Consider the following 27,976-nt stretch of genomic DNA (forward strand, 5'->3'; position numbering starts at 1 on the left):
TATTTATTTTTGAGACAATGCGAGAGACAGAGTGCAAGCAGGGGAGGTACAGACAGAGGGAGACACAGAATCCGAAGCAGGCTCCAGGCTCCGAGCTGTCAGCCCAGAGCCCGACGCGGGGCTCGAACTCATGAACCGTGAGATCATGACCTGAGCTGAAGTCGGACGCTCAACCGACTGAGCCACCCGGGCGTCCCAATGGTAGTGGTTTTAAGCGCATTCACACTGTTGTGCGACCAGCACCCCCATCATCTCCAAAACTTTTCATCTTCCCATACTGGAACTCTGTCCCCATGAAACGCTAACTCCCCATTCCTCCCCGCCCAGCCCCTGGCAGTTACCGTTCTATTTTCTGTGTCCATGAATCTGACTACTCTGGGGACCTCATGCACGTGGAATCACACAGCACTTGTCCTTTTGTGGCTGACTTACTTCACTCAGCATCGTGTCCTCAGGGCTCATCCGGGTTGTGGCAGGTGTCAGGATTGCCTTCCCTTTTAAGGCTAAGATCCCCTTGTACGGGATGACCACATCTTGTCTCTCAGGACGTCTGGATGATTGCTGAAACATCGCTGAAATGTCACACACGCCATCAGCCACGTGTGGGGAATCGCGGGCCCTGACCGGGGCACGCATCACTGAGCGTGGAAGACAGCTGAAGACACTTCCTCTCTGGCCCCGGAACGACCTGGGAAATCCCAGAAGGACCCCGGCCTGTGGGCCTCAACCATGGGCTTCTTGGCTGTGTGAAGTTTAAACAGCTAAGAACGCCGTTTTCCAGTCATTGTCCCAGGAAAAAAAGACTGGCATTGGCCCAAGAGCGCCCTCTGGATTCTCTCCTACTTAAACTCGGAAAGGCCGGCACAAAACTTCTGCAATCATGATCGCCGCCAGTGACCTAAACGGTTTTTGAGACTTTGGCCTCCCTGCTGGTCACTTCTGTCTTTAGTCCTCCTCCTGCTCCCGGCCCCCATGGGCTCCCTCTGTCCCAGATCTCCTGTGTTAAATGCCCAGGAGACCCTTTCTAGATCGTCTCTCGCTCCCGCCCAAGAACGTGGGGGACCCTCCTCCGAGCGCCATAGCTCTCCGGGGCCAAGCCCTGCAGCCTGCCTCATCTGGACTGTTCCTCTGCTTCCTCGGCTTCCCGTCTCCAGCCCAGCTCCTAGTCTGCTGCTAGGTTCTGGACCCTCGGAGAGGGCCCGCGGCCCCGCTCCTTCTCTATGCTGCAGTCGCGCTCATTCCCGCCCAAGTCACGGCGAATTTTCTTCTCTGGAAGGCTCTCCCTTCACCTCCCCGCCTCTCATTTAAACCCTCCCGGTTACACAAGGCTCAGCTCACTGGTGCCACTGCACTGGGGCCTTCATGGCCCTTATCAGACAACAGTATTTCCCTTCTCCCCTCCTCTAGAGTGGACTATTTGCCTACTCTCCGTCCCCACTCGACCTCCTTTCTGCTTTTACTTAACGGCTTTATCTGAGCGTTCTTCTTCTTTTTTTTTTTTAAGTTTATTTTTTGAGAGAAAGAGAGAGAGAGAGAGAGAGAAAGTGCCGTGGGGGAGAGGCAGAGAGAGAGAGGGAGAATCCCAAGCAGGCGCCACTCTCTCAGCACAGAGCCCGACGCGGGGCTCGAACTCGCAAACCGTGAGGTCATGACCTGAGCTGAAGTCGGACGCTTAACGGCCTGAGCCACCCAGGCGGCCCTGGTGGAGTGTTCTTCTGTTCCCGGTAAGACTGGAAGCCCGAGAAGGCAGAAATAATACATTGCATTTTATCCCTCGGCACCCAGAATAATACTCTGCTAAGGGTACGCTCGTAAAGTCATCACTGAAAGAGCGAGGAGAACAGTGATGGTATCTTCTCTGCATGACAGACCCATGTTGGCGCCCCAAAGAGAACAACCCCAGTGGTTGGGTTGTGTCCCCCCAAACAGCTACGGAGAAGGCTTCCGCTCCGACGCCCGTGAGCGTGACCCCGTTTGGAAATAAGGTCTTTGCAGGCGTGACGAAGTAAAGACGAGCCGGAGCACGGCTGGGCCCTAATCCAGGATGAAGGGCGGCCCTACAAGAAGGGGAAAACGTGGACACATGCAGACACAGGGCCCACAGCCACGTGAAGACCGAGGCAGAGGCTGGTGCGATGCGGCCACAAGCCAAGAAAAGCCGGGGCTCTCAGAAGCCTGAAGAGTCGAGGGAGGCTCGTCCCCACTGGAGACTTCGCAGGGAGCAGGGTCCTGCCCCAACCAGGACTTCAGACCGCCAGCCTCGGGCGCGGTGAGACAAGAGCTTCCTGTTCTTGTAAGCCACCCACCCCCTGAGTTCATGCGCTTTGTTACAGCGGCCCCAGGGAACGAACCCAGCAACCGAATACGACAGTTCCGTCCACATAGACGGACTCCGGACACGCTTCTCGCACCCTTGCTGGGCCCAGGGGTAACACTGAGTATCGACGTGCCTTCCACGAGCCAGGCAGGGTTGGAGGGCGTCTCCACGCTTGGGGCCACCGTGCTGCTGGCGAGGGCCCGCGTTCCGCCACTAGGCCGGCTTCTCCCGCCGGGGTCCACTAGCCCCCCTCCTCGGGAGGGTGCAGGGGCCCCGGGCTCCCCCCCCACCCCCCCCGAAAGCCTCACCTTTGCCAGCACGCTCCCCAAGCCAAATGCTGCCAACCTTGAAATCTTAACACTCGACAATAAAACTTCAATTCGAAAAGCCTGTTGCTTTGCCTATGGCTTCTCCCTTGGGTTTCCCAATCAGGATAAATTCAAATAAAGCTCTTAAGGGCTGATTTTTGTTCGTTGGTTGGTTTGTTTTTAAAGAAGCTGAGGCAAGAAACACTTTCCGGTCACGCCGCAGACGTGACCACTTTCCATTTAATTTCAGTTTGCCCGCTGTGCCCTCAGCGGTTTTTGTTGTTGTTGTCGTTGTTTTTCCTCAGCCTGTGATTTATGATAAAATATACCAGAAAGGTCGGGGGTGCACAGCCTTGACTTCGGCTACGTTCAGCCAGACTCTGCCCTCCCTCCCGACGCCTGGCGGCCCGGCCCACGGACTTACGGTTCTGGAGGAAGCATGGTGCGTGGGCGATGCCGATGGAGGCCCGGCTGTGCTCTGGAAGGAGGACGGGCAGTACCTCTGGCCTGTGTCCGGAGGGGAAGTGGAGGCATAGATGCGATTTTCCAGTCGCTCAGGCTCATGCTTGTAGGATTCGAGAGGAAACGTGTGCTGCTTGGCCGCTTGGGTGGGTGTGGACGGAGAGGAGGAGAGGCCTGAGGCTGAGGAGGAGACCACAAGAGCTGTTAGGAGTTTGGCTGAGACAGAAGAAGGCAAGAGAAGGGCTCTTCCGTTTCTAAGAGCCCCAAATCTCAAAAGGCAAGAATCTGAATTATTAAATTCTGAATGTTGGGGACAAGCTCGTATCAACGTATTTTTTTTTTTAATGATTAGTTTTGAGAGACAGAGAGAGAGACAGAGGTGAGCAGGGGAGGGGCAGAGAGAGAGGAAGACACAGACTCCGAAGCAGGCTCCGGGCCTCGAGCTGTCAGCACAGAGCCCCGATGCGGGGCTCGAACCCACGAGTCGAAGTCGGACGCTCAACCGACTGAACCACCCAGGTGCCCCTTTATCAACGTACTCCTCCCCTGTAGAGCGTGTGGCCAGAGCACACGGAGTGGAACCAGGGTAGGGAAGTTCGTAAACTAGGCCACAGAGACAAAGGTCGACGTTGCAGAAGGTCACGTGACGACTAAGAACCAGACGAAACGTGCGATGACCGTCAAAATGCGCAACCTAAATCTTGCCACCGTGAGTTTGCGGAGGCGAGAGTTGGCCACGAGGGTGAATGCTGAGGGGACGCGGGAGGAGGGGCAGGCCTGGGAAGGGGCCTCGCAAAGCGACAAAGTGAAAAGTCACACGGATAGGGACGAGCGGGAAGCAGATGCGGGGGGGGGGGCGGCAAAGAATTGCGGGGAGACCGTCCACTTCAACAGGGTGTGTGCAATCCAGGGGCCTGCCTCGGGCGGGCGGCCATCACTCCCGTCTAGCTGACCGTGCCATAAATCATCGTTGGGGCTATGCGTGTCCCCCAAATAGCTGTGTGGAAGTCTGAACCCCCGGCACTTGTGAATGTGACCTTATTTGGAAAGAGGGTCTTTGCAGATGCCATCAGGTTACAATGAGGTCACGCTGGAGTAGGCTGGGCTCTTAACCCGACGGGACCGGTGTCCTTGTAAGAGGAGAAGCCATAGAAATGGACACACACTCAGAGAAGCCAGGTGATGAGAGAGGCAGAGACCGAAATGATGCATCTCTAGGCCAAGGAACACCAAGCGCCCTCGGTGACCAGAAGCTAAAAGAGGCACCGGAGAACGCTACCCAGGGTCTCAGAGGGAGCACGGCCCTGCTGACACCTTGGCTTTAGTCCAAACGTTAAGCCACGCAAGACAAAGCAAGGATGTCGGGAGACGGAGCCCGAGGGTTACCTGCCGTGTCCCGCGTTCCAGACCCCTGTTTCACACAGAGACACGTGTGCTCCCTTCTCTGCTTCCGTCCTCGCTCCCCGGAGGGGCCTCCCACTCCTCAGGAGTCAGTTCAACCGACCTCCTTTTCCTGACGCCACGGCCTGTGGCTTCTCGCTCCCCCGGACCCAGGAGCACGTCGTATCTGTGCAGCACGTGACCAGGGAACGAGAAGATATTTCACGCTAAAGCCAAGTGTGAAACCGTGTCAGTCTTCTGTCCCCAACAGAAGCCGCCCTTTGTCTGTGGGGCAGGGGCTCTGGGCCACACTGCTGGGTCCCCACAGCAGCCAGCGCCGGCCTGGTGAGGGGAAGGAAGGTTCCTGGAAGACGCTCGCCCCAGCAGGCAAGGCGGGACAAGAGAGCACGAAGGGCCTAAGGCTCCAGCTCAGCTCGCGTCTTCTCTGCCTCCCCGAGCCCAGAGAGTGTGGGGGGCACGTAGGTCCCTGGTGGGCATTTCGGAAGGAATCTGTCGAAGGAGGAGCGTCGTCTTCTAGGGAGCCGCTCTTCCCGCGAAGCCATCGCGAGTGGGAAGGCCCGCTCCAGGCGGACCCCCGGGAGGCAGGTGACAGCAGGAGACAGAACACTCTAGCACCCACGGGTTTGTGGGTCTCAACTTAAGGCACAAAAAGGCCTCCAACAGGACAGCCCCCGACTCTTAAAAACAAAAGCTTTCCCCCAGAGGCCTTGAGAAGCCAGGCTTGCTGCGAGGCGGGGCTGGGGGTAGGGGAGGAAGGGGAGAGAGGATGAAGCACGGGGGATCTGGGGGGTCTCCAGCTGGTGGGGGGCAGGGGGAGACGGAAGGGTCCGGCAGGCAGGGGGAGAGAGGGGCCGCCTGGCCCAGGTCTTCTCTAGCGTCACGGCGCCAACGCTCCCCGGCGATGCCCGCAGAGCGGCGAGGGACGAGGATGCCGGCCAGGGGGCTCCAGGGGGCGCGCCTGGGTCATCAGAGGGCTCGGCTGGGGAGCAGCGGAGGGGGCTGCTTTGTGGAGCCCCGCCTCCCCGTGCTGGTGGCGCGTCCTTCCCTGGCTCTTCCAGCGAGAGTCCTCAGCTGGCCCGCCAGCCCGGCCCGTCACAGCGTGGCCCAGAACAGGCCAGTTCCCACGGCACCGTCGAGCAGGGAATTCTGTGTTCTGCGCTCCCAATGCTCCCCCGGCCGCTGGACACAGAGGCAACCCCCCCCCCCCCCCGGTGCTTTCCGAGGCCGAGTGCTGGAGACCCAACAGGGGTGCAGAGAGGGACGGGGGGCCGTTGGGACTCCAGGCTGGGGCCACCAACCACGTTCTAACAGCCTGTGAGAGGCCCTCCCCCTATAGGGGTCTTGGCTTTCCGCGTCAAGGAGGGACAGGCCCAGCGACGCCCAGCACCCCTCGGTGCCGAAGCACCCGTGTCTGTCCGAACACAGGGCACAATCCAGACCAGCCCCTCCAACTTGCCTGTGACTTTCCTCCCAGATCTGGCTCATACTGGCTCAAACCACACCTACAGAGGAGTGTTCAGAGGCACGGACAAATCGTGTACCTCTGTGGAGGTGCTTTGGCAAAACATCTAACAAAGCTACACATGCACATGCTCCTTGGCCCAGCAGTCTGCTTCTGGGATTTCCTTCCACAGACGTAGGGGCAGAATTGCTAAACGGCGAGCGTGTGGGGTCATTCGTTACAGTGGTGCTTTTATTTTTTTATTATTTTTTTAAATGCTTATTTATTTTTGACAGAGAGAGACAGACAGAGCATGAGCAGGGGAGGGGCAGAGAGAGAGGGAGACGCAGAATCCGAAACAGGTTCCAGGCTCCGAGCTGTCAGCACAGAGCCCGACGCGGGGCTCGAACTCACGGACCGTGAGATCGTGACCTGAGCCGAAGTCGGACGCTTAACCGACCGAGCCACCCAGGCGCGCCCCATACAGTGGTGCTTTGGAAAGCAGGGACCGGAGGGCCGCCTGGGTGGCTCAGTCCCTTGAGCATCAGACTCTCGATTGCGGCTCAGGTCACGATCCCAGGGTCTTGGGATCAAGCCCCAGGCCAGGATCCACACAGTGTAGACCCTGCTTAAGATTCCCTCTCTCTCCCTCTAAAAATAAATACGTAAACAAACAAACAAAATTACACAAAAATTAAAAATTACAATACAATACAACAAAATAAAGTAAAAGCAGAGATTGGAGACGCAGGTGCTCATGGGCGGGAAGAGGCTAACGCGATGACCGCATATCCACAGGGATGGCCATGGCTCCCCGACGGGGCACGACAAGCTTCCTCATCCTTACCTCGGAGACGCGGCGGCAAGTGAAAAGGCAAACCCCAGAGCCATCCGTAGAGAATGAAACCATTTCTAGTCCCAGAAAAGGGGATGGGAATGTATATACGTATCTGTCCGCGTGTGTGGAGTGTCTGGGGAAGGCTGTGAAAGCCCTGGAGGCGGGAACGGCTGGCAGAAAACACTGTCGTAGTGCACCCTTTGTCATTTTACAACTTTCGTATCACGTGGATGTGCCCTCTATTCAGAAAATTACTTTCTCCAGCCCCGATTCTGCATTTGAGCCAAGAGGCTGGCTAACACCGAATGTAAGCGTCTCCTGTCCCCTGCCCTGATCCCAGCCGCCCCCACCAGCCCTGAGGGGAGGTCTGTGTCCCCACCTACATGAAAGCACTCCGAGGGCGGGACTGGGTTCTCTCTCTCTCTCTCTCTCTCTCTCTCTCTCTCGGTCTGCGAGAAGCTCTCCCATTTACAACATTCTTCAGGGATCAAGCCCAGTCACCATGACGGAAGGGACAGTCATAGCTGGTAGAACTCCTTGCGAGCTCTTTGCATCTAGAATGTTCCTTCCTACGTGTGAATAATTAAAGAGAACAAGACCGAGCAGCTTGCCACCTAAGAGGGCTCTTGAGAGCACGAATGGCGGCTCCCGCTTCTCCTGTGGCTCGGCCTCTGTGGGCCGTCCCCACGTGAGTCCTGGAAGGGTCCTAAGCCCATGCTGACCGAGGGCAAGAAGGACGGCGAAGACACACAGCCCTAGACACAACCTTGCTGCACTGCCTGCAGTGAGGAGACGATGGGTGGGCTTCCCATCTGGTGGCGGGAACGACTGGTTTCTGGGGGAACGGCGTGATTCTCCGTGCCCCCCAAGACAGCCCCTCTCGCCGAAATCTTTCCAAGTTCAAAGGATCCTTCCACCTGGCCACCTGGCCTCCTCTCAGAGTGGGTGGTCTTGCTGCCGAAGACAGAAGGATGCTCTGGACTCTGGGGGGGAGGGGGGCGCGGGGAGAGAACGGCCCTTCCGGAAAGTGGGGCTTCACAGGTCGGCAGGCAGGAGAGCTTAGCAAGCACTGGGTGTGGCAGAGAAGTGAGAGGCGGTGGGAGGTAAGGGGGTCCCGGAGGAGAGTGGGCTTGGGGCTCTGCGGGATTCCTCCCGCGGGGTGGCCTGGCGTAGGCAAGGGCGGGCCTCGTCCAGACGTGTTTCTCTTCTGCCCCAGCCGGCAAGAGCGGAGACGTACGAGGCGGGTAGAGAGAGGAGACTTCTAGTCGCTTCTCTGCTTTTCACCCGGGCAGGGAGGGGGCATCCTACGAAGGAAGGCGGGGCGGTTCTGCATAGACAAATCCAGCCACACGCGACAGAATCAGGACGGTCCTCACCGAAAGAATCCTAGTCAGGGGGAATCGGCAGTGAGGGAGTCCTAAACTTGTCCCTCTTTTGTCGACCAGTGTCACACTTTATCAACAAAGAGGAGAGTGGGGCCGTGCTGCCACAATCCCCCAGTATTCTGGAAATCGACCAACGTCTCTCCCAATCACAGGGCAAACTGCCAGAGCGCGATCGTTCAGGAAGGCCACGGTCTACCCAGCCGGCTGCCGGGGGGCCAGGCCCGTGCAGGCGCGGAGGAGGGGGCAGGTTCCCGTGAAGCAGACGACTCCCACCTTTGAGACCCGCTTGGGGAAACTGGGGCGACACCACACCGAAGCCCAAACCAGGCACGCCCCGTGGTGAGCCCTGGAGTGAAAAGCGTGTGACGCTAACCCAGGAGGGGCTCGGAGAAAGGGCGGGAAAGCCCGGCGGAGACACCAGGAGGGAGCCCGGCCCGCGCCTCGGAAAATAAAACACATCTGCCCCCGATCAGGCGACTTTCCGAAGGGCCCAGACAAGACCGGGCTGTGGCCACGGTACCCAGGGCACAGATAGGTTTCCCCCGTTGTGCTCTTCTGAGAAGGCTTTCCTTCTTTCTTCTGCTTAAGGACTTTGTTTAGAGCTGCTGTCGGCCTCCGAGAGCGAACAATGCCTTTGATTTTCCTGGGGCGGCAGCCAGGATAAGTGAATAGGGACACTGAGCCAACAGAAATGGCTCCTGGCAGCCACGCAAGACATCAGGCAAGTGGCTCCAGACACCAGGGAGCCATGGGCTGGTGACTTCACAGGGCCAGGCCGTACTGGCATGAGCTACGTCTAGAGAGGCGGCGGGGGAGACAGAACAGCGGTGCCCCTGGGAGCGAGACGGCAGGGGTCTGCGGAAGGACAGCAATGCGGGGAGGAAGGAGGAGGCCCTTGTGCCAATCAAGGCCCTTGAGCAAATCAAGCCCTCGTGTCGGGAAACATAAACCAGGTAGACCAGATGGCTGCGTGCTGGGCGCGTACACATGTGCCCCCTTCCCCCTGCCCTTGGGCAGCGCACGGTCTGAATAACGAGAGAGAGGAGAAAATTCATCTTGTTCCTGATCTTAAACGTCCTCGCTGACCGCTGTCCCAGGAGAAGAGCAAATATTCAACATGCATCGGATGGGAGACTTGCTTATATGCAGTTTTTAAAAAAATTATCATTTTTTAACGTCTATTCATTTTTGAGAGAGAGAGCGCGCGAGTGGGGAAAGGGCGGGGAGAGAGGGAGACACAGAATCCGAAACAGGCTCCAGGCTCCACGCTGTCAGTGCAGAGCCCGATGCGGGGCTCAAAGTCATGAACCGCAAGATCGTGACCTGGGCCGAAGTCGCATGCTTAACCGACTGAGCCACCCAGGCGCCCCGCGAATCTGGGTTTTCTAAAGTTCCCCAGGTGGTTCAGTGGCCAGACAGGTTCTGAACCATTATTCGAATATAGACTCCTCATTCTGTAGGTAAGAAACTTCTAGAAGAAGTTTTTCCCATTCTTTGTGGCCATGTAGAACCAGGGCCTCAGCTCTCTCTCTCTCAGTCTCTCTCTCTCATAGCTCTCTTCTTCAAAAGGGGGAGTTCTCTTCTGAGCCCCAAGCCCCCTGCCTCGTCTCTGAGGGAAACCATTCTTCCCACCGTCGACGGCAGTCTCATGCAGATGACCCTGAATTATGCCTCATCTCTGGTCACCAGGTGTTCCTTCAGCCACTGGACAGTGCTCCCAGGGCCCTTCCCCTTTTCAGCTCTTGCTCCAAATGTTCCAGAATCACTCATTTCCTAAAAGACCCTTTCCTGAGATCCTCCCCACCTCACCCACCCCAGCCGGGTCCCCCTGTCTCTCTTAGGGGTAAAGTTTCCGGACTCTCGTCTCAGGACTGGCCTAGGATCTCCTTACAAACCAACGGGCTTTGGCCCTGGCCATCCTTGACTTTACTCTCAATTCACATGTCGACTGGAAGTCAGGTTTTAGGCTGCAAGTTTTGCTTATAGACTCCAAGAATCTGTTTTGCAATCTTTTATCATTGAAACTATTCAAAATATGTTGGAGGCTGTCTAGAGTCATTTGGGAATCAAAGCGTTATGGTAATCCAGTGGGTGAAAAATTCTTTCTCTAAAGAAAACACAAAATTCTTTTAGGACATTTTCTGAGGTTCTTATTCTCCTAGAAGGAATCCAGGAAAAACTAGTTTTACACGGCTGTGCACACCCAATAGGGGTCTGGACCTAGGTATTAGGTGATGGAGTGGGCTCAAGCATGTTGATAGTTGCATAGGTAAACTGGAAAAGGACACAAAATGAAAACAGGGACTGCCTCTAGATCAGTCCCTACAGTGTGGTCCCTACAGCCTGTGGTGTTGCCCTGGCCTTTAGAAGAGCTGTGCCCTCAGGGGTGCCTGGGTGGCTCAGTCGGTCGAGCGTCCGACTTCGGCTCAGGTCATGATCTCGCGGTTCGTGAGTTCAAGTCCCACGTCGGGCTCTGTGCTGACAGCTCAGAGCCTGGAGCCTGCTTCGGATTCTTTGTCCCTTCTGTCTCTGTCCCTCCCCCACTCACACTCTGTCTCTCTCTCTCTCTCAAAAATAAACATTAAAAAATTTTTTTAAAAAAAGAAAAAGAGCTGTGCCCTCTTCACACTCATCTGCAGGTCTGAGGTCTGCTTCATGAACCCAAGATATAACCCTTGCTACTTTAGCAAAGCATAGGTGCCTTTTGATGTTGAAGCTAAAAGTCAATCCTTGGGGAAAGGAAGAGAGAAAAAAAATTCCTCAGTCGCTTTGCAAGAGGGAGAGATTCTAGAACAATCCACTTCCCATCTAAAACAGATTCTGAAGAGCAAGTCGCTAAGGATTTGCCAACGAAGGGGCAATAGCTACGCGGGTCCCTTCTGCCGACGATCTTTGTGGAATCGTGAAAGCAACAGGTGTTCGATACTGTGTAGACTGATTGGGCTGCATGTGACAGAATCAGGATAGTCCCCACCAAAAGAATCCCAGCCAGGGGGAATCGGCGGTGAGGGACCTCAGCAGACAAACATCCCACGGCCTCACCGTACAGTGGAGGAAACGCAGGCCCTGAGAGGCGAAGTGTCAGGCCCGAGGGCAGCAGCTAGGTCGGAAGCCGGACCACACAGAGCCATCACTTGGGTCTCTAGACCCCCAGCCCGGGGCTGTGAGAGCTTTCGGACACTGGCTTCGCACCCACGGAGTCCCAGGGAGGAGACCCTCTGTGTCGGCGAGAGGAAAGAGCAGGTGTTCACCCAGGAGGACAGCAGGCGCGCGGGGTCAGAGGTGGGAGGGTGAGACCCAAGAGTACCCCCGGGACCCACAATGCTGCACGCGGGCTCTCACTGGCCGGCCCCAGGCTCTTCCTTCCGTGTCCACCAGCCGCCCCCATCCCTCTGGCAGGCTGCACAGAAGGAGTGCATAGCGACAAGCCGTGGCCAGGACATATTGGATGTGGGGCAGGAGGAGCTGAGGTTCCTTCCTGGGTCGGTACCGTGACCGTCACTTCCCGAGAGCACACAGGAGAAGAACACTAATTCAGTAAGAGAGCCACGGAGTCGCCAGGTGCCCAGTGGGCAGGGGGAAGGCTGTCTGGCATTGGCCAGAGGTGGGGCTGGAATATTTCTGGGCAGGAGCCCCCCCCCCCCCCCCCCCCCCCCGCTGCCCTGCTCGGATGCGCTCTTAGGTCAGGACTAGATTTCCGCGCAAGTTCAGATGAGTCTTTCTAACCTCCATTTCTCCGAGATGCCTGTTTACTGCAGTGTGGTTCCGGCCAATTGTTCCGGCAAAGCCAGCCTGTCCCGGGCGCGCGGTGTCACCATGATGTAAAACAGCAGATCCGGCAGAACTCTGCTGATTTGGGAGCACAGGGAGGGTCGAGGCCCCCAGGCCCCGAAAGCAACCAGTAGCTATGTCCGCTGAGGGACCCTCACGGGGAGAAGAGGGAGCCAGAAGATTGGGTGGAAAATCAGCGTGGATAACCAAATCAGGGGAAGCCAGTGACCACGCCTAACCAGGACCCCGGCACGAGGAAGCTTCCAGAGCGGGCTCTGAGAATCAGAATCTTTACCTTGGAGTTTTTCCTACACTTTCCATGATTTGGGCCTCTTAAAAAAAAAAAAACGTTTCTTATTTTGAGAGAGAGGGCAAGCGGGGGAGGGGCAGAGAGAGAGAGGGAGACAGAATCCCACGCAGGCTGTCAGCGCAGAGCCCAACGCGGGGCTCGAGCTCGTGGGGCATAACCGCGAGGGCATAACCTGAGCTGAAATCAAGAGTGGGATGCTGAGCTGACCCAGCCCCCCGGGCGCCCCACAGTCTGGGCCTTTTGAATCGAAGCGGTACCCCTGATGAGAGCTCCTCCCTCCCACAGACCGTGGGCTCAGGCTGCTGGCGACGTGTGCCCCTGCCAGCTATGCTCGAAGCCCCACCTCGGAGTTTCCCTGGGCTGTTTAACCTTACCCTCGAGGGCGCTCCCAGATCCGCGCCCCCCACCCCCCGCCTCCACGCTCTGGACCCAATAGCAGCGACAAGGGGATGTGGGTATCTAGAAAGTGCTCTGAGCCACTGTCCCCTCCCTGAGGGACGTCTCGGGTGGTTTCCAGATGTCTAAGACACTCTGTTCTACCAGGCGTGATGGCATTCGGGCCTCGGGAGCACGCTTTCCAGACCTCGGCTTTGGAGGCCACGTCCAGCGAAGCGGGATGGGGAGGCAGAGGCTGGGGGCCAGGAGACGGTCTGTGGGTGAGCGACTCCGGCCCGGCTGTCGCCTGCCCGCTGGGTCTCCGGGCAGGCCAGGTGGTGGCCAGCAGCCAGCTGTGGGCATTCCCTCCCTGGGGTGCTGGCTGCAGCCGGCTGCCACGGGACTCCGACCGGGGCTCTCCTGTGGGTCTGTTGACTCAACATATCACCTGACACCACACGCCGGGCCCTCTGGGTGTGAGGTGCCAGTGAGACCGGACGGGCGTGCGCGAGGCCAGGGAGGCCTCAGGCCGGGAAGGCATCCAGGCTGCCTCTGGGGCCGGTGCTGGTTTCTATGGTGCCGCTCTCGACTCTCCTCATTCAGCTCATGAAGAAAGGGACCGCGGGCCACACTGGGTATCCGCTCCCAGGGAAGAATGGGTAGATTCCCCGTGAAGGGGGAAGAGGGGAGGAAGGAAAGCCACAGAGAGAAGGGAGTTAAGCATCTCACGCTGAAAACACGTTTCGGCGTCTCCTTCTTCTTTAAAAGTTTTACTTATTTTTCAGAGAGAGAGAGAGAGACAGAGCGTGAGCAGGGGAGGGGCAGAGAGAGGGGGAAACACAGAATCCAAAGCAGGCTCCAGGCTCCGTGCTGTCAGCACAGAGTTTGACGCGGGGCTCGAACTCACCAAGTGCAAGATCATGACCTGAGCCAAAGTGGGACGCTTAACCGACTGAGCCACCCAGGCGCCCCTCGGCTGTGTCCTTTTAGAGGCAATCCAGAACCTCAGGCCTGGGATTTGCCTCTGCCTTCAACAATCCAACAACGATACGACAGCAGTTCTGGGAGTTTAGGGCCATGAGCAAAGCTGACGGCATCATCCCTCGGTTTTTCTTTGTGTTTAGTAGAGAGGTAACAAGGCGACCGGAGGGAATGAGGAAAAGCACTCTTTCTGGGGATCCCAGAATCCCTCACCTTCCAGTGTCTGACTTACATCGACCACAAGTGCCCAAGCCTGTTTTATGGGTAGGAGAAGCCAGCCTCCTATGTATAGGACTTTGGGGTTTGGAAGGTCCCTTGACCCCTTCCAAATACCTGACCTACTCAACCAGTCTCTCTGGTGACCCAGCCTCCCCCTGTTTATGCACCTTGCACATTCCACCATCACAAATTATAGTACGCTGTCATTACTCCTTTACATATCCTGTCTCCTCCACTAAGCATGATCGGTAGTGAATTTTATTTACCATCGTTTCCCCAGCTCGGTACACAATCCCTACTCCGTACGTACTCATAGGGCTACGTGGCACACCTTAGTTCCACAAAACGCCCGATGAGCACAGTTCATAAAAGAACACATGGATGAGTTGGATTTCATTAAAATCTAAAACGTAAGCTCTTCAGGGCGCCTGGGTGGCTCAGTCCGCTAAGCGTCGGACTTTGGCTCAGGTCACGAGCTTGCGGTCCGTGGGTTCGAGCCCCACGTCGGGCTCTGTGCTGACAGCCTGGAGCCTGGATCCTGCTTCAGCTTCTGTGTCTCCCTCTCTCTCTCCCCCTCCCCCCACTTGTGTTCTGTCTCCCTCTCTCTCTCAAAAAATAAACATTAAAAAATAAATAAATAAAACGTAAGCCCCTCAAAAGATACTGTTAGGAAAATGAGACAAGGTAAGCGACAGGGAGAAAGTATTTGCAAATCATATGTGCTAAAGAATTTGTATCCAGAATATATAAAGAACTCTCGAAACCCAATAACAAGAGAACAAATGGTTCTATAAAAAAAAGTGAACAGAAGGCTAAGGTTAAGACAGATACTTCCCCAAAGAAGGCATACAGATGACAAATAAGCGTGCTGAAAGACACTTGGCATCATTAACCGTCAGTCATTAGGGATAAGCACATTATAGCAACGAGATGTCGCTGAGCACCACGAGATGACCTACTATTCTTTCTAAAACCGACAATACAAAGTGTTGGCAAGGATGTGGAGCCACGGGAACTCCCATGCATTGCTGGTGGGAATGCAAAATAGTGCAGTCGGTTTGGAAAACAGTTGGACGGTTGCTCACGAAGTCACATGTACATATACCATAGAGCCCCACAAGGCCACTCTAGAAGAAGTAAAAACTCGTGTTCATATGAAACTGGGATGCAAATGCTCATAGTGGTTTTGCTCATAGTTGCCTCAAGCCGGAAACAATCCCCAAAGTCCTTCAACTGGTGAATTAATAAACAAGCTGGTGCATCCAAACGGTGGAACATTCCTCAGTAATAAAAAGGAAAGGACCATTGAGATATAAAGCATCAGGGACGCATCTCTGACGCATTTTGCTAAGTGAAAGAAGGCTATACGCTAAATTTCACCATCTAAATAGAAATTATAGGGGAAAAAGCAAAATTATAGGGGACAGGAAAATTATAGGTTGCCGGGGGTTGGGGATGTGGGAAGAAGTTGACCATAGAGGGGCACGAGGGAATTTTGGGGGGTGACAGAACTGTTCTATATCTCAGTGGTGGTGTTGAGTATTCAATTACATATATTTGTCAAGACTCACAGAACTGCGCGCTTAAGAGGGGTGAATTTTACTGTACGTAAACTACGTGTCAGTAAACTTGACTGTTAAAAAAAAAGATCTCTAACGTGATTTTGAGGGGGGCTGTCTATGCAGCCTGGACTAATGTCATTTCCCCTGGGCCTTGAGGGAAAGATGGGTAGGACAGGGCTGTGCTGTGATGCAGACAGGGCAGGGGTGCGATGCAGACACGGGTGGGGCTGGAATGCAGACCTGGGTAGGGGTGTGACGTAGATATGGGTAGGGGTGTGACAGACATGGGTAGGGCTGGGATGCACACACAGGTAGGGCCGGGAGGCCGACTCCTAAACATTACCGTAGAAGTGGGGCCTTGGCAGTGTGATGTAAGACTGTTCCATTAAAAACAGCAGCTACAATCCCCCCTCCCTCTGGCCGGAAGATTATTTTGGGAGACAGGACGGAGTGACCACTGCTGTGCAGGGGAAAGGAGTGAGGTCTGGGCTCTGGGAGCCCCCGAGCTGGCCAGCCTGTGCCCTCCTGGCCCCTTGGGAAGGGGAGCAGGTGAGGAGAGTTCAAAGGTCACTGTGGAGGAAGGGAGGAGAGTTCCCAGAGAGTGTGAGGGGAGAAGGGGGCCGAGGGAGGCCTGGCGGTCAGGCTCACCAAGCCTCACGTTCGCGGCCTCTGGACAGGCACAGCTGAGTGGTGCCCAGAGCCGCAGCCATGGCCTTGGACACGTCGGTGAGTGGTCATCGTCTCCACGGGGCTCCTGGCATCGGCCTGAGCCCACAGACCGTGGAAGGTTCTGTACAACTGTGTCACCACCGGGGCTTTCTCCATTCTAGAACATTACGGTAAAATAAGGACTTTGCTGTTTTTTAAGGACCTCCGTGCTAAGCACACGAATAGTTATGAATATCCGAGAAACAGGTTAGTAAAACTTGGCGAATAAGCTACCTTATTCATCAGAACCATTTTTAAAAATTTATTTGTATTGTAAAATGCAAAGAACATCAAATTCGCCATCTTAACTATTTTTAAGTGATCATGTGGCATTAAATACGTTCACACCGTTGTGCAACCATCAGCACCACCCGTCTCCAGAACTTTCCGTCGTCCCAAACTGAAGCTCCATCCCTACTAAACACTAACCCCCATCCCCCCCACCCCCAGCCCCCCACCCTGCCACTTTCTGTGTCTATGACTCTGACCCCTCCCGGGACCTCACGCACGTGGGGTCACCCGGTATTTCTCCTTTTGTGACTGGCTTACGTCACTCAGCATGATGTCCTCAAGGTTTATCCATGTTGTAGCAGCTGTAGGGATTTATTCTTTTTTTTTTTTTAATGTTTATTTATTTTTGAGAGAGAGAGAGAGAGAGAGAGAGAGAGCGCGCGCGCGCGCGTAAGCAACACACCCCCGCTTGGTCCGAAGATTCTGTGTGTGCGATGCTGGGCCGCGGTCACAGGACCCTGTGTGGGTCACCAGGCCTGCAGCGGGAGGGAGTCCAGGGAGATGTCAGACATTCCTTGCCTTCCCGCGGCCAAGTTTCCGATGCGCTATCTGAGAAGGCTTGCCAAGGGTAATGTGACATTTACATGACTCCCGGTGAGGCTGCCGGCAGTGACATAACTGGAGGGAGGGACGGTTGGGGGTGTGTCCCCCGGGCAGCAAGCCTGCAGCTGGGCACACAGTCCGCTGACTCGGTGTTGTGTAAATTAAAGCAGCGATCACCTGGTCGCCCGTGTCACAGCTGACCCTCCTCCCCTGTGACCACATCACGAAGCTAGTCACCTCCACGTGGGGTTCTCTTTGGCCTGCCTTTTCCCAAGAAAGCCATCTGAGGAGAGACCTCTCATCTTTCCCTGGGGGGGGGGGGGGTGACACAAATCCCATAGCGGGAGTTATTCTGAGGGGTCCCCGGAGAGGATAAACCCACTGGCAGCGGGTGTCTGTGACAGGAGTCACCGAGCTCACCGGGGGCTCCCGAGGGCCAGCGTGGAGGGGCCTGCAGATACCCTGGTGGGAAACGCAGCCCCTGCCCTCTCTCAGCCTATTCTGCGAGGAACTTCCGCGGCAGACCCCAGCCCCGCCGTTCACCAGCGCTGCTCACTTCGGACCTGAGCCTCAGCTTAGCCATTGGTGAAATGGGCAAATAAAAAACCAGCTCCTGAACGGGACCCTCCCCCGGGGAGCAGGGCACCTTAGCTTCCGAGGTGCGCTGAAAGCTGCTTCTCCGCACGGTGGTCTGAGCAGAAGCTGCCAGGCCGGGTGCCAGCCTGACCCTCAGCCCACTGTGCAGGGCGCCCCTGGCCGGCAGACCCCCGGGGGCTCGAGTGCCAGGTGGACGGGCAGAAACCGCGGGCCCCGCCTCCTGCAGACTTAGCACCGCAAGAACAGTGTGGAGCTCATTCGGCAGAGGAGGCGGACCCCGCTCTACGCGCACAGCACCCCAGCCCTCGCGGGGTCTGAGGCCGTGGGCCTGATGCCAGAACGAGGGCCCCGTGTGGCCTCTGCTAGGGTCTCCCGGTGGTCGGGCCTCACGTCGGGGTCTCCCGCCCCGCGCCTGCCGGGGCTGCGGGAGCCTCACAGACCTCCTCCTTCCCTCCCTTCCCCCTTCCTCTTGACCGTCTGTAGTGAGGCTCTGACAAGCCGCAGCCTCAGCTAACGGTGCCGTCAGAGACCCCTCCTGCCCACCCGGGGACTTCTCACTGCCACGTGCAGCCCGGGCAGCTCCTGGCCCCGATGACAGGCTGCGGGGCTGGGCGCCGGCTCAGGACCGTATTGGGGATACGGTGGCCAAGGCTGGTCTGACGACCCGGGCAAGCGAGAAGGTAGGGGGCTTCCCGGGGACAAAGCCGGGGCCTTTGCTGCGGTGGTCACCTGCTCTGCAGGCCTGGGCCTCCGGCCACTCAGGACAAGGGCCTCTTTTCCTCGCCTAAATATCGTACGGCCAAGAGAAAAGCATCAGCTTCCGTTATGAAAGGTGACAGACGCTCCCCTCAACCTCCCATCCGTCGCGGACCCTCGAGAATGCAGGGTCTTAGGTTTTAAACCCCCCAAGGAGAAAAGTAGGTTGGAGACCCAGGTGATGGTGGAGCTGGGGCAGACCCCCCCGCCCCCCAAGTCAGAATAAGCACAGCTGCAGGGATGGGGGGAGGGGAGCAAGCCCGTTGCCGGCCCCCGGGCTCGCCAGTGCCCCAGCTGAGGCCACCCCTTCTCTGACCTCCACCCACCTCCGCTGCACCCCAGCTTGTCTCCTGTTGACAGCCACGAAGGCTGACCTGAGTTGTAGCGAGAAATTCTCGGGGAGCCGAACGAACAGTTACACTGAGGGCGAGCCTGCTGTCGGGGTTTCCGGGCAGGGGGTCCCGCCTGGCGAGGACCGAAAATCCCCGGCGAAGGTCGCCCTCCTCCCCTGAGTAAGGCTGCTGCTGGCTGAGTCCCCGCACATCTGGAGGAGACACGTTCTCGGAAGAGGCTGGAGAATGATTCGAATCACTTACGTCGGGGGAGAGAGGTAGGGAAGCAAGAGGGTGGCGGAGGGGAAGCGGGCTGGTCCCAGGCAGCCACAAATCCGTGCTCACGAACAGTCAGTAGGTCTCTGCAGGAGACCTCCAGGCCTGCTGGTCTTTCACTGCCCCTAAGATTAATGAAATAGTCCCCGGGAGATCCTGCACTGCAGCTCTGTGCAGTTAGTAGGACACAGACCACCGAGCAAGTCATCGTGAGACGTTTTCTGCCCCCACAAGGGGAGGCGAGGTGAGTTTCAGCAGCCCTCTCTCTGGCACCAAAGTATTTTCAGTCGAGCGGGGAGGTTAGAAGTATATTATACGCCTGCCTTCTGTTCTAGGTGCTGGGAACGGTGAGCCAGAGAACAGGCCCGGCCCCTGTGGACCTTAGTGCTTTGGACCCCGGTTCCTTGGAGTACAGTCTGGGGACCAGCCGCCCGGCATCATCGGGAGCCTGTCAGACACAGACGCCAAGGCTTCCCCCCCGCCCCGGCCCCCAGGATCCAAATCTGCCTTTACCGAGATCCTCTGGTGACTCGTACAACTCGACCCTGGGCCAGCGGTTCAGACTAGAGCAAGGATCCTTGTCGCGAGCAGGGCTGGTGGAACCACAGTGTGGCCTCGACCCCTGAGCCTGGGATTCGGTGGTTGGGGCGGAGGCCCCGGGACTGTGCCTTTCTAACAAGTTCCCTGGTGGTAAGCTGGCTGGGCACCCACACCCTGAGAGCCAAGGGCTCTAAGGGCTCCCTCGGGCTCCGGGGAAGCTGGGGACTACCCTGCCCGCATACCCCCATCCCCACGAGGGGCCTGGCAGTGGCTTCCCTGTGTGGCCAGGCCACGGTTTCTTACTCTCCACATCCATTCCCTCCGTTGGGGGAGAGTCTGGCTTTGTACCCAGCCCCAGATGACCCTTAGTACTTGTCCTGCCCATTTAGAGAACAAACGTCTCTGCAGAAGCCATACAGCCTCCCTGGGAAATCAGAGCAGGGACCTTACAGGATGCCCGGTGTTTTGTCCAGGCAAGGCCACGAAGGGTTGGAGGCAGCCGTGCTGTGCGTGCTGTGCGGGTGTGTAAAATGCACGGAGGGCTCATCGGAAGGCCAGTGCTCCTTCCTCTATCTCAAAAGGATGTGCTGAAGTCCTAATCCCCCCCAAAACCTGTGATTGTGACCTTATTTGGAAGTAGGGCCTTTACAGCGCTAATCAAACTGAAATGAGGTCATTAGGGTGGTCCCGGTCCAAAACGACCGGTGTCCTTAGAAGAGGGAAACCCGGACACAGACACGCACGTGTGAGAAGGCCGTGGGAGGGAGCGGAGGGCAGCCAAGGACCGCCAACACGCACCAGAAGCAGGAGACGGGCCTGGAACACATTCCCCTTCTAAGGCTCCAGCAGGAGTGAACCTCAGACGCCTCGATTCCAGAGCCTCGACAGAGAATCTCTGCTGTTTTCAGCCCTCCAGTTCGCGGAGTTTTGTCACAGCAGCCCTATGAACTAATGCAGGTGCACCGTCCCTGCTCCTGCCGTTCAACAGCCACACGCGCCTCGTGGCTACCGCAGAGGACAGCAGGGATCAAGCCCACGTCCATCTTTGCGCGGAAAGTTCTGTCGGACGGTCTTGCTCTACGGTACGCCTTCGTAAGAACGAAGCAGAGATTAACCGTTTGATCTTCAGAAAAAGTCAACTTGTGTCGGGCTGGCCCAACCTCGTCTTTCATAGCGTCCACTTCCCCAGTCCTTCCAGAGGGGAGGCCGGGGGCACTTACTGGCTCTCCCCGCTGACCCGAGAAAGTAGACCTCGACATTCAGGCCCACTCTTCATCAATGCGGACAGCAGATGGCGAGGACGTGGGTCCACACTGACCCCGAGAACCAGAGGCACAGAACGAGCCCGTCCCACACCCTCACCAGGCATGTGCAGGACAAAATGCCCTCAGAGGATTGCACCACGTCGTATCATTGGACAATAAGACTGTGGCATGAGTCAATGATCACGTGAAGGCCTTAAGGGCCACGGCTCCCAGGACAGCAAAGATGATGGAGGGGGGGATGGGCTGATGGGAGGGAGGGGAGGGCCAGCACCCTGGGAGGGGCCTGAGTTCAGGACGGCAGGAAGGGCCGCAAGGTTGACGCAGAACTGCCGATGAGTCTCCGCGCGTTCCCACACACCCTCTCACTGCCCACCTCGCCCTGGACCCATTTCGTCTCTCTGGCCAAGCTCTCCGGCCCGGTACACACCAGCTTGCCCAGAGAACAGGGAAGCCTGGCAGAAAGACACCCGCCTGCCCCTGCCTCACCCCCCCCCCCCCCCACCCCACCCAGGCTCTCCCATTGCCTGGTGCTGAAAACCGCTCCTGTTTCTTTAATGCCATTGTATGGTCTTTGACCTATTCATCAGTGGGTGCCAGAGGCAAGGAGGAAAGAAGAAAAATCGGCCCTTCTCCGCCATTAATGATCACTGTGCTGCAAAGAGAACGCAGCTGCTCTAAGCAAGGAAATCTGTTTGCAGAACCCCCCCTTCCCCCCACCGGCTGTCTTCCCAACGCGTTTCCAACTTCTTTTACCAGTGGGCAGATAAGTCTGTCTCCAGCACACCAGGATAGCGCGGCACACAGCTCCTAGCTCGGCCCGAGGTCTTGGGGGCGCTCCTCGGTTTGTATCAGTGACGAGAGGAACTCAGCTCCCCTCCTCCCACACCCTTCTGGGGGCTCGAGTGCGTAAAAAACGTTTTTATCAGAGCGGAAGAGAGAAAAGTGCACAAAACGGGAGTGTGCAACTCGATGGGTCTGCACAAAGCGAGCGCAGCTGTGTGACCGGCTCTCTGAGGACAGGACCGTCCTATCCCCACCTCCCAGGGGCCTGCTTCGGATGCCCTTTGCTCACCTCCTCAGACAGTCACCGGCACGATCCTAACGCCTGGTTTTGTCTGTTCTCATAGGTTATACCGATGGAACCAGACGGCTTGTATTCTTTCACATCAGGCTTCTCTCGCTCACATTGTCTGCGAGGCTCATTATATTTGCTGCACGTAGCTGCGGGCCGCTCATTCACATCACCGCAGAATATTCCAGTATGGGAACTTGCTGCCGTGTATTTATCACCTCTGCCGCTTATGGGTATCTGGGTGGTTTCCGTGTCAGGGCTATGAGGAGTGATGCCACTTGAACATTCTATTTTGTTTCTTAATTTTTTAATGTTTATTATTTTGTGAGACAGAGCGTGAGCGGAGGAGGGGCAGAGAGCGAGGGAGACACAGGATCCGAAGCAGGCCCCAGGCTCCGAGCTGTCAGCACAGAGTCCGACGCAGGGCTTGAACCCATGAACCGCGAGATCACGACCTGAGCCGATGTCGGACGCTTAACCCCCTGAGCCACGCGGGTGCCCTGCCACCTGCACATTCTATACACACACTCACGGAGAGGCATGCATGCTTTTTGGGGGGTGCTGCTTTTTATTTGATGTATTTATTTGGCACAAAATTCTCATGGGAGAGGAGGAGCTTAACGTGCTAGGCCCCCCCCCTCCATACCTCATCTAATGGACGCACCCATGCACCAGCCACGAGGTGGGTATCGATCCCTCTGTGCCCAGAATGGCCAGGCTTGGAGAGAGAGTGCATTCCTGCTTAGGAAAGCACAGCAGGGGTAAGGCTGGGAAGTGGGGGGGGGCCAGGTTTTGAACCCTGCTGACCAAGCCCGAAACCCGTGATTCTGTGGACGTAGCATGTCCTAGAACGCTAGCGTTCAACAGCCCGACCCCTGTCGGGCTGCTTGTACACTTGCTGATAAGAGAAAAGTCTACTTCCTTCTGAGCAACACCAAGGAAACAAAGAATTAGGGTCCGTGTTCTTTTCTCAATCTGGTTGTAACACACACACACACACACACGCACGCACGCACACACGGACTGAGAGTTAATCCCACCGGGAGAGTTGGTTGGAGACCACTAAGCCCCAAACAGGATGACCCCAGCAGGCTGAACACATCCGTCCATCACACAAAGCTGGCCTTGGGACCGTCAGGCGCAGTTCCTGCTGCTGAACTGTCTGTCACAGACACTCCTTAGGGAGACAGACAGAGGAGGGGCTGTGTCTGTACGCGCGGCTACTTAATAAGAGGCTACGAATGCACACAAGATTGTCCTGTGGCTTTTTGTGCTGTGCTGTCACGGGGTGAGGCGGGGTCTCTCTGCCCAGGAAGGACCTGAGGGAAGCTTGCTGGTGATGGCTGTACACAGCCGATGGGGGAGCCAGACTTGGAAGCCACGTGTCCCCGTCGCGCCAGCTCCTGATTCGCTTTCTTCGGTGAGGGGGCCTGGGAGGTGGCCACGTCTGGCCGACTGAGCACCAGGAAGGGACACGGGGGCTTTTCTCTCAGAGGGAAGGGGCATGAGAGCAGGGGGTCAGGGTCCACAAGGGCCCGGAGGGAAAACAATTCTGTCTGTCCAAGAGATCAGCTCCCTACGCTTCTGGAGAATTTCCACTTCTCTGCCTGAGCGCCCAGGCTCTGGGTCCCCAGCCTAAGTCACAGCAAGAGCCACACATCCGTGTTTCTCGTGCCGTATGCTTCAAGTCGGCATCAGGCCCTTGGGAGTCTCAGGGCCACGGCTGGCCTCAACGTGGCCCTGCTTGGCCAGCACTACCTTATCTGTTGCCCTTTGGCCTGATGTCACCTCACGGCGGTCTTACGACCCCGTGCCCGAGATCAGCGTTACTGCGGGTAGTAAGGACGCCAAGCCTGGAGCCGGAGTCCCTCCTGAGTCGTCCCCTTCAGGGCACAAAATGACAATCTGCCTTGGGCACCGCGAGGCAGGTCCCTCCCCTTCCTCGGAGTGAAACGTACGTGCCAACTGTGTGCACAGCTGCACGTGACCGAGTGCAGCAGGTCCTTGTAGGGAAAACCAGCCCAAAGGGGTTTGGGTGGGCCAAGGGGAGCCCCTGGCAGCTTCCAGCTCACCAAGCCTTGTCAAAGGTCCCAGTTCTCCAAGCCCAGTGCGGCCCTCCCCCGTGCCGGTCCCTTCTTTGACCCCGCCCCCCCAGGGACAGAAGGGACAGAGCACAGCTACAAACGCTGAAGGCTACCTGTGCCAGCAGTGGGGGTTGCCAGGGAGAGGCCGGGTCTCTGCGGTCTCTCCGACAGTCACACCTTGGGCCACCTTACCCTCAGGACCACGCAGCTGTAACCGCAGGGCTGCGATGCCTCAGGGCGCCCGACTCTGCTCTTGCCACAGAATGCCACTGGGCCGCTGTAGCTGGAGCCTCGGTCAAGTGTACAAGCAGCGGAAAGTTGGAGGGGCCCTGGGGACACCCGGCCGTCCACGGTGATGATGCCAACTCATAAAAGCAGGCTGATTATAGTCAGCATGGTATTTCGCTGCCTGGGGAGTCAGGGGTGCGTGGGGTAGGTTCTAGAAAGACGCCACTAGCATAAAACACTCAGAGGGCAAGTTTTGGTTCTTCCACAAATTCTCTGACAAGAAGGCGTCTTCCTCAGCCCTCTTAAGCGGTTATTCTGTACCAGGCATTGTTTTGGGTGATTTACAAACTGTAGCTCCTTTAATCTCACCACACCCCTTGAGGGAGGCTTTGGGGCCTCTTACAGATGAGGGAAGGGAGGCAGAGGGAGGTCAGGTGACTTGCCCCCGGGGCCACACAGCCAGAGGGTGTCATTGCTGCGTCAACCCGTCTGCTTCCAGAGCCCCAGAGCCCGGGCTCCCGGCCGTTGGCATCTCCTGCCGCCTGGCCCTGTAGCACCAGCGGAGAACTCAAGCTTCACTTGCAGATGGCAATGGCTCTCTAGAGGCGAGGGTGACAAGCTCTCCCACCGAGGGATCGGGGGATCGCGGGAGGTCAGAGCGTGTGCCCCAGCCACGCACCTGTTTTGATAAGACACCTCCTCCAAATGCAAACTCTGGTTCCATAATGTCATTAGTTGAAGTCTTCCCGAGGAACTCACTCGAAAGAAAGCTGCAAACCCTTTGGCTGTCTCCGGGGCCCGAGGGTTAGCCGTGGCAGGAACGGGGCGCTCAAGGCAGGCTGCCTCCAGAATGTGTTCTGGCAATCGCTTCTACTTCTCAAACCCGACCCTGAGGCTGCTGCGGTTCCCCCCACCCACCCCGCCCCCCACTCGGCCTCTGGGCCTGGGCGGGCCAGACTGCAGCAGCCTAAGGACACAGGGAGGAGGTCCTTCCCCGCTGGTCCTAGAAGCCCGGGTCTCACTGAGCCCCGTGTTCTCTCTGTTTCAGAGGGAGAGACTCAGGGAGGGACTTGAGTGGTTGACTCATCCCAGGACGTTTAGCACCTGGTCAGAGGATGGGCTGAGCCACCCGGCTAAGTGGGTCACGTTGCTCACTGCACTTCCCATCTCTCAGAAGCTTCTCAGACTCGAGGCGTCTTTGCGTGGACTCGACGGCACCTTGCTGGCAGGAGAACTCAGGGTGATGTCGACTCACTCAACCGGTGGGCTGGAGACCCTGGTGAGGCAAACCCTGGTGGGGGCGGGGAGGGGGGTGCAGCATGCAGCCGGGGGCGGGGTGGGGGGCGTTGCAAAGACGCTCTGCGGTTGCTGCATTTCCGGGGGGGGGGGGGTCCCTCACGCTAACCAGTGAGCCACTGAGCAACATTCCGAACAACCCATGCCGCCCTCTAGCCTTCCCGAGGGTCTCCAAAGCTGCTGTCTCTGGGGGAGAGGGAGGGGAATTCAGAAGCCAAAGCTTTCTTCTGGCCACAACCATCTCTTCTTGGGGGGGCGGGGTGCCGAGAAAGTGACCTAGTTCTCTCAGCAAGCCAGTCACCCGAGGCCCCACCTGCTCCCCACGGGTCAACGCCATGAAAGGAGCCCGAGCGGGGCTGGGCCGAGCCCTTGATGAGGTCCCCGCTCCCCCACGGTGGCAAACACAGGACACAGAGGATCTGATGCCTGACTGAGAGCCAAGTTAAACAGGGCCAACCAGTGAGCTCGACCCAAGTCAGCAGAGGGCTCCAGATGGGGCCTGAAGGCCCACCAGGGGCCAAGGCCAAGGCCTGGCTAAAGGCAGAGCAGGTCCCGAGGCACAGGGAGCCCCGAGAGGGAACGGGGGTGGTCGTTAGCTAGAAAATGCTCATCCAAACCCCAGAAGGGTGGACCAGGGCTGCGTAGGGACAGCGTACAGAGCATCAACCTCGGCAGGGCACCTGAGAGGCACCGTCGTACGTGATGTTGGCCACCAACTGCCACAGGGCCGGACCTGAACCCAGGACTGTCTGGCTCACAGTCAGCTACCGGCCAACATGGAGAAGGAAAAGCGGGATGGATATTCTTAAGTTTTCGCCTTTTTGAACTGGGCTCCGAGAGGCCAAATTAATGAGCTCAGCACTCTAGCAACCACTGGGGTCGGGGCTGGCCCTCACAGAAACTGTTCCATGAGGCATTCTGTTGCCTGTCCCTTCTCCCATGACAGAGACCTTCCTACCACTGAGGAAAGGAGGAAACAGAAAATGGAGACTAGAAGTATCTCCTTGGCTGCGCCAAGTCAACTGAGCGCCCAAGAGGAGAGCGGCCAACGGCACGTCGCTGCTCGATGGGAGCCCAGCGGGCGAGCTGCACCCAACCCCGGGGGCCTCGATGACCACTTCACGCTTCAGAAGGTCTTTTCGGAGGAAAAGCATTTACGCTGGAGCCGCAAAGAGCAGTGGAGACCCTAGAGAGATGAGCCGAGGCCAGGGAACAGAAGTTGTAACGCTGTTCTGCCCTCAGTTTCCTGGTTAGACCAGCCGCCTGAGGCCTTCGGGCCTCTCCCGTGAGCTCCGACGTGCAGGTGGAGATACGGACAAGGGGCATCTCAGGCTAAACATCTACATGAGACTTCTTAGTTCCGGATCAGGCCCAAGCCCCACTCAGGCTTTCCACCTTGGCCCTGACACCCTGCTGCAGAGGCCTCCCTCCCTCCCCGACCCTGCATCCGTGCCCCTGGCCCAGCAGCGCGCACAGAAGCCTCCTTCCTCCCCGGACTCTCTCGCCCCTGTACGGTGCATCTTCTTCACCCAGAGGCTGCGAGAGCCTTCAAAACAGGGGTGGCTGGCGCCCCTCTGCGCAAAGCCCTGGGACGGCCCCGTCACGCTTAGAAGAAATCTCCACGGGTCCAGCCCCGCACCCCGCCGGCCCTCACTTCCTGCCACCTTCACCCCCAGCGGGGCGCCCCTGGGGCCTTGACGGTCAGCCACGCTTCCTCCCTGACCCTGCCGCCCTCGGGTGCCCTCGGCCTGACCCAGGCTCCCGCTCAGGGGGGAGGCCTTGCTCACCAAACCCGCCAAGAGGGCACCGCCCTCACGCGCCCCATCCGCTCTGACTCCTTTGTTCCAGGCGCCGCTACCTGACTTCATACACGAATGGACACATAATAACACGTAATCCTCTTGGCCTCCTCGCGCTGGCTCCCCAGGCCAGGGACCTGCTTTCTGCACCTCTGCTCCAGGGGCCTGTGCAGGTCGGAGCACCGGCGGGGGGGGGGGGGCAGGCACAGCAGGAACCACAGCAGGCAGGGGCCCCGCCGTGACCGCCAGGCATGCTAGGAGCCGGAGCAACTATTAAGCACCTTAGCGTACGCATGACAGAAAGTACCTGCGTTCGTATTCAGCGCGTGTGTATATTTAAGCACGTTTGTCTATTCCTCGAATCCTCAACACCTCCGAGGTCGGTGGGGTTACCGTTTCCATCTCATAGGCGATAACACGGAGGCACAGGAAGGGTAAGTGGCCGCACGTGTTTAATAAGTGTTTGTTGAATGAATATGCGCACGGGTCACCCGTCACTAGACATGTTCGGACGGAGGCCTACGACTGCTTGCGAGAGTGACGGGAGGTTAGGGCAGACACGGGATTTTTGGGAGAGCTACCGGCCTGTGTGCGGACTCAAGAGCCCGGCTTCTATTCTGCATTCCAGAAATCCTCCCACCTGAGGACTCTTCCTCGCTGCGGCCCCACGGTGACCCAGTGAACGTGGGACGCAGGCCAACTGTTGGTCTGGTGCCGTCACCCCAGAAGCAAGCCCCACCTCCCCTGAGGGGGCCCAGGGCTGGCAGCGGTCTTGAGACTCCGTGGTGCTGCCTGCCAGGGTGACAATCACCCCACCTG

At 57.5% G+C, this 27,976-nt stretch overlaps 1 protein-coding gene across 5 annotated transcripts in view; it reads right to left on the reverse strand.

Annotated features, from left to right (window-relative positions):
- PRKAG2 (protein kinase AMP-activated non-catalytic subunit gamma 2) overlaps positions 1 to 27,976 on the reverse strand; it is a 256,695-nt gene that overhangs the window by 94,101 nt on the left and 134,618 nt on the right. For all 5 annotated transcript variants that reach the window (XM_078437362.2, XM_078437360.2, XM_078437357.2 and 2 more), the window contains one exon: positions 3,050 to 3,267. In XM_078437362.2, coding sequence (XP_078293488.1) covers positions 3,050 to 3,267 — 218 coding nt within the window. The remainder of the gene's footprint in view (positions 1 to 3,049; positions 3,268 to 27,976) is intronic.

Source organism: Panthera onca, chromosome A2, assembly GCF_046562875.1.
Source record: "Panthera onca isolate mPanOnc1 chromosome A2, mPanOnc1 haplotype 2, whole genome shotgun sequence".
Lineage (NCBI taxonomy): Eukaryota > Metazoa > Chordata > Mammalia > Carnivora > Felidae > Panthera > Panthera onca.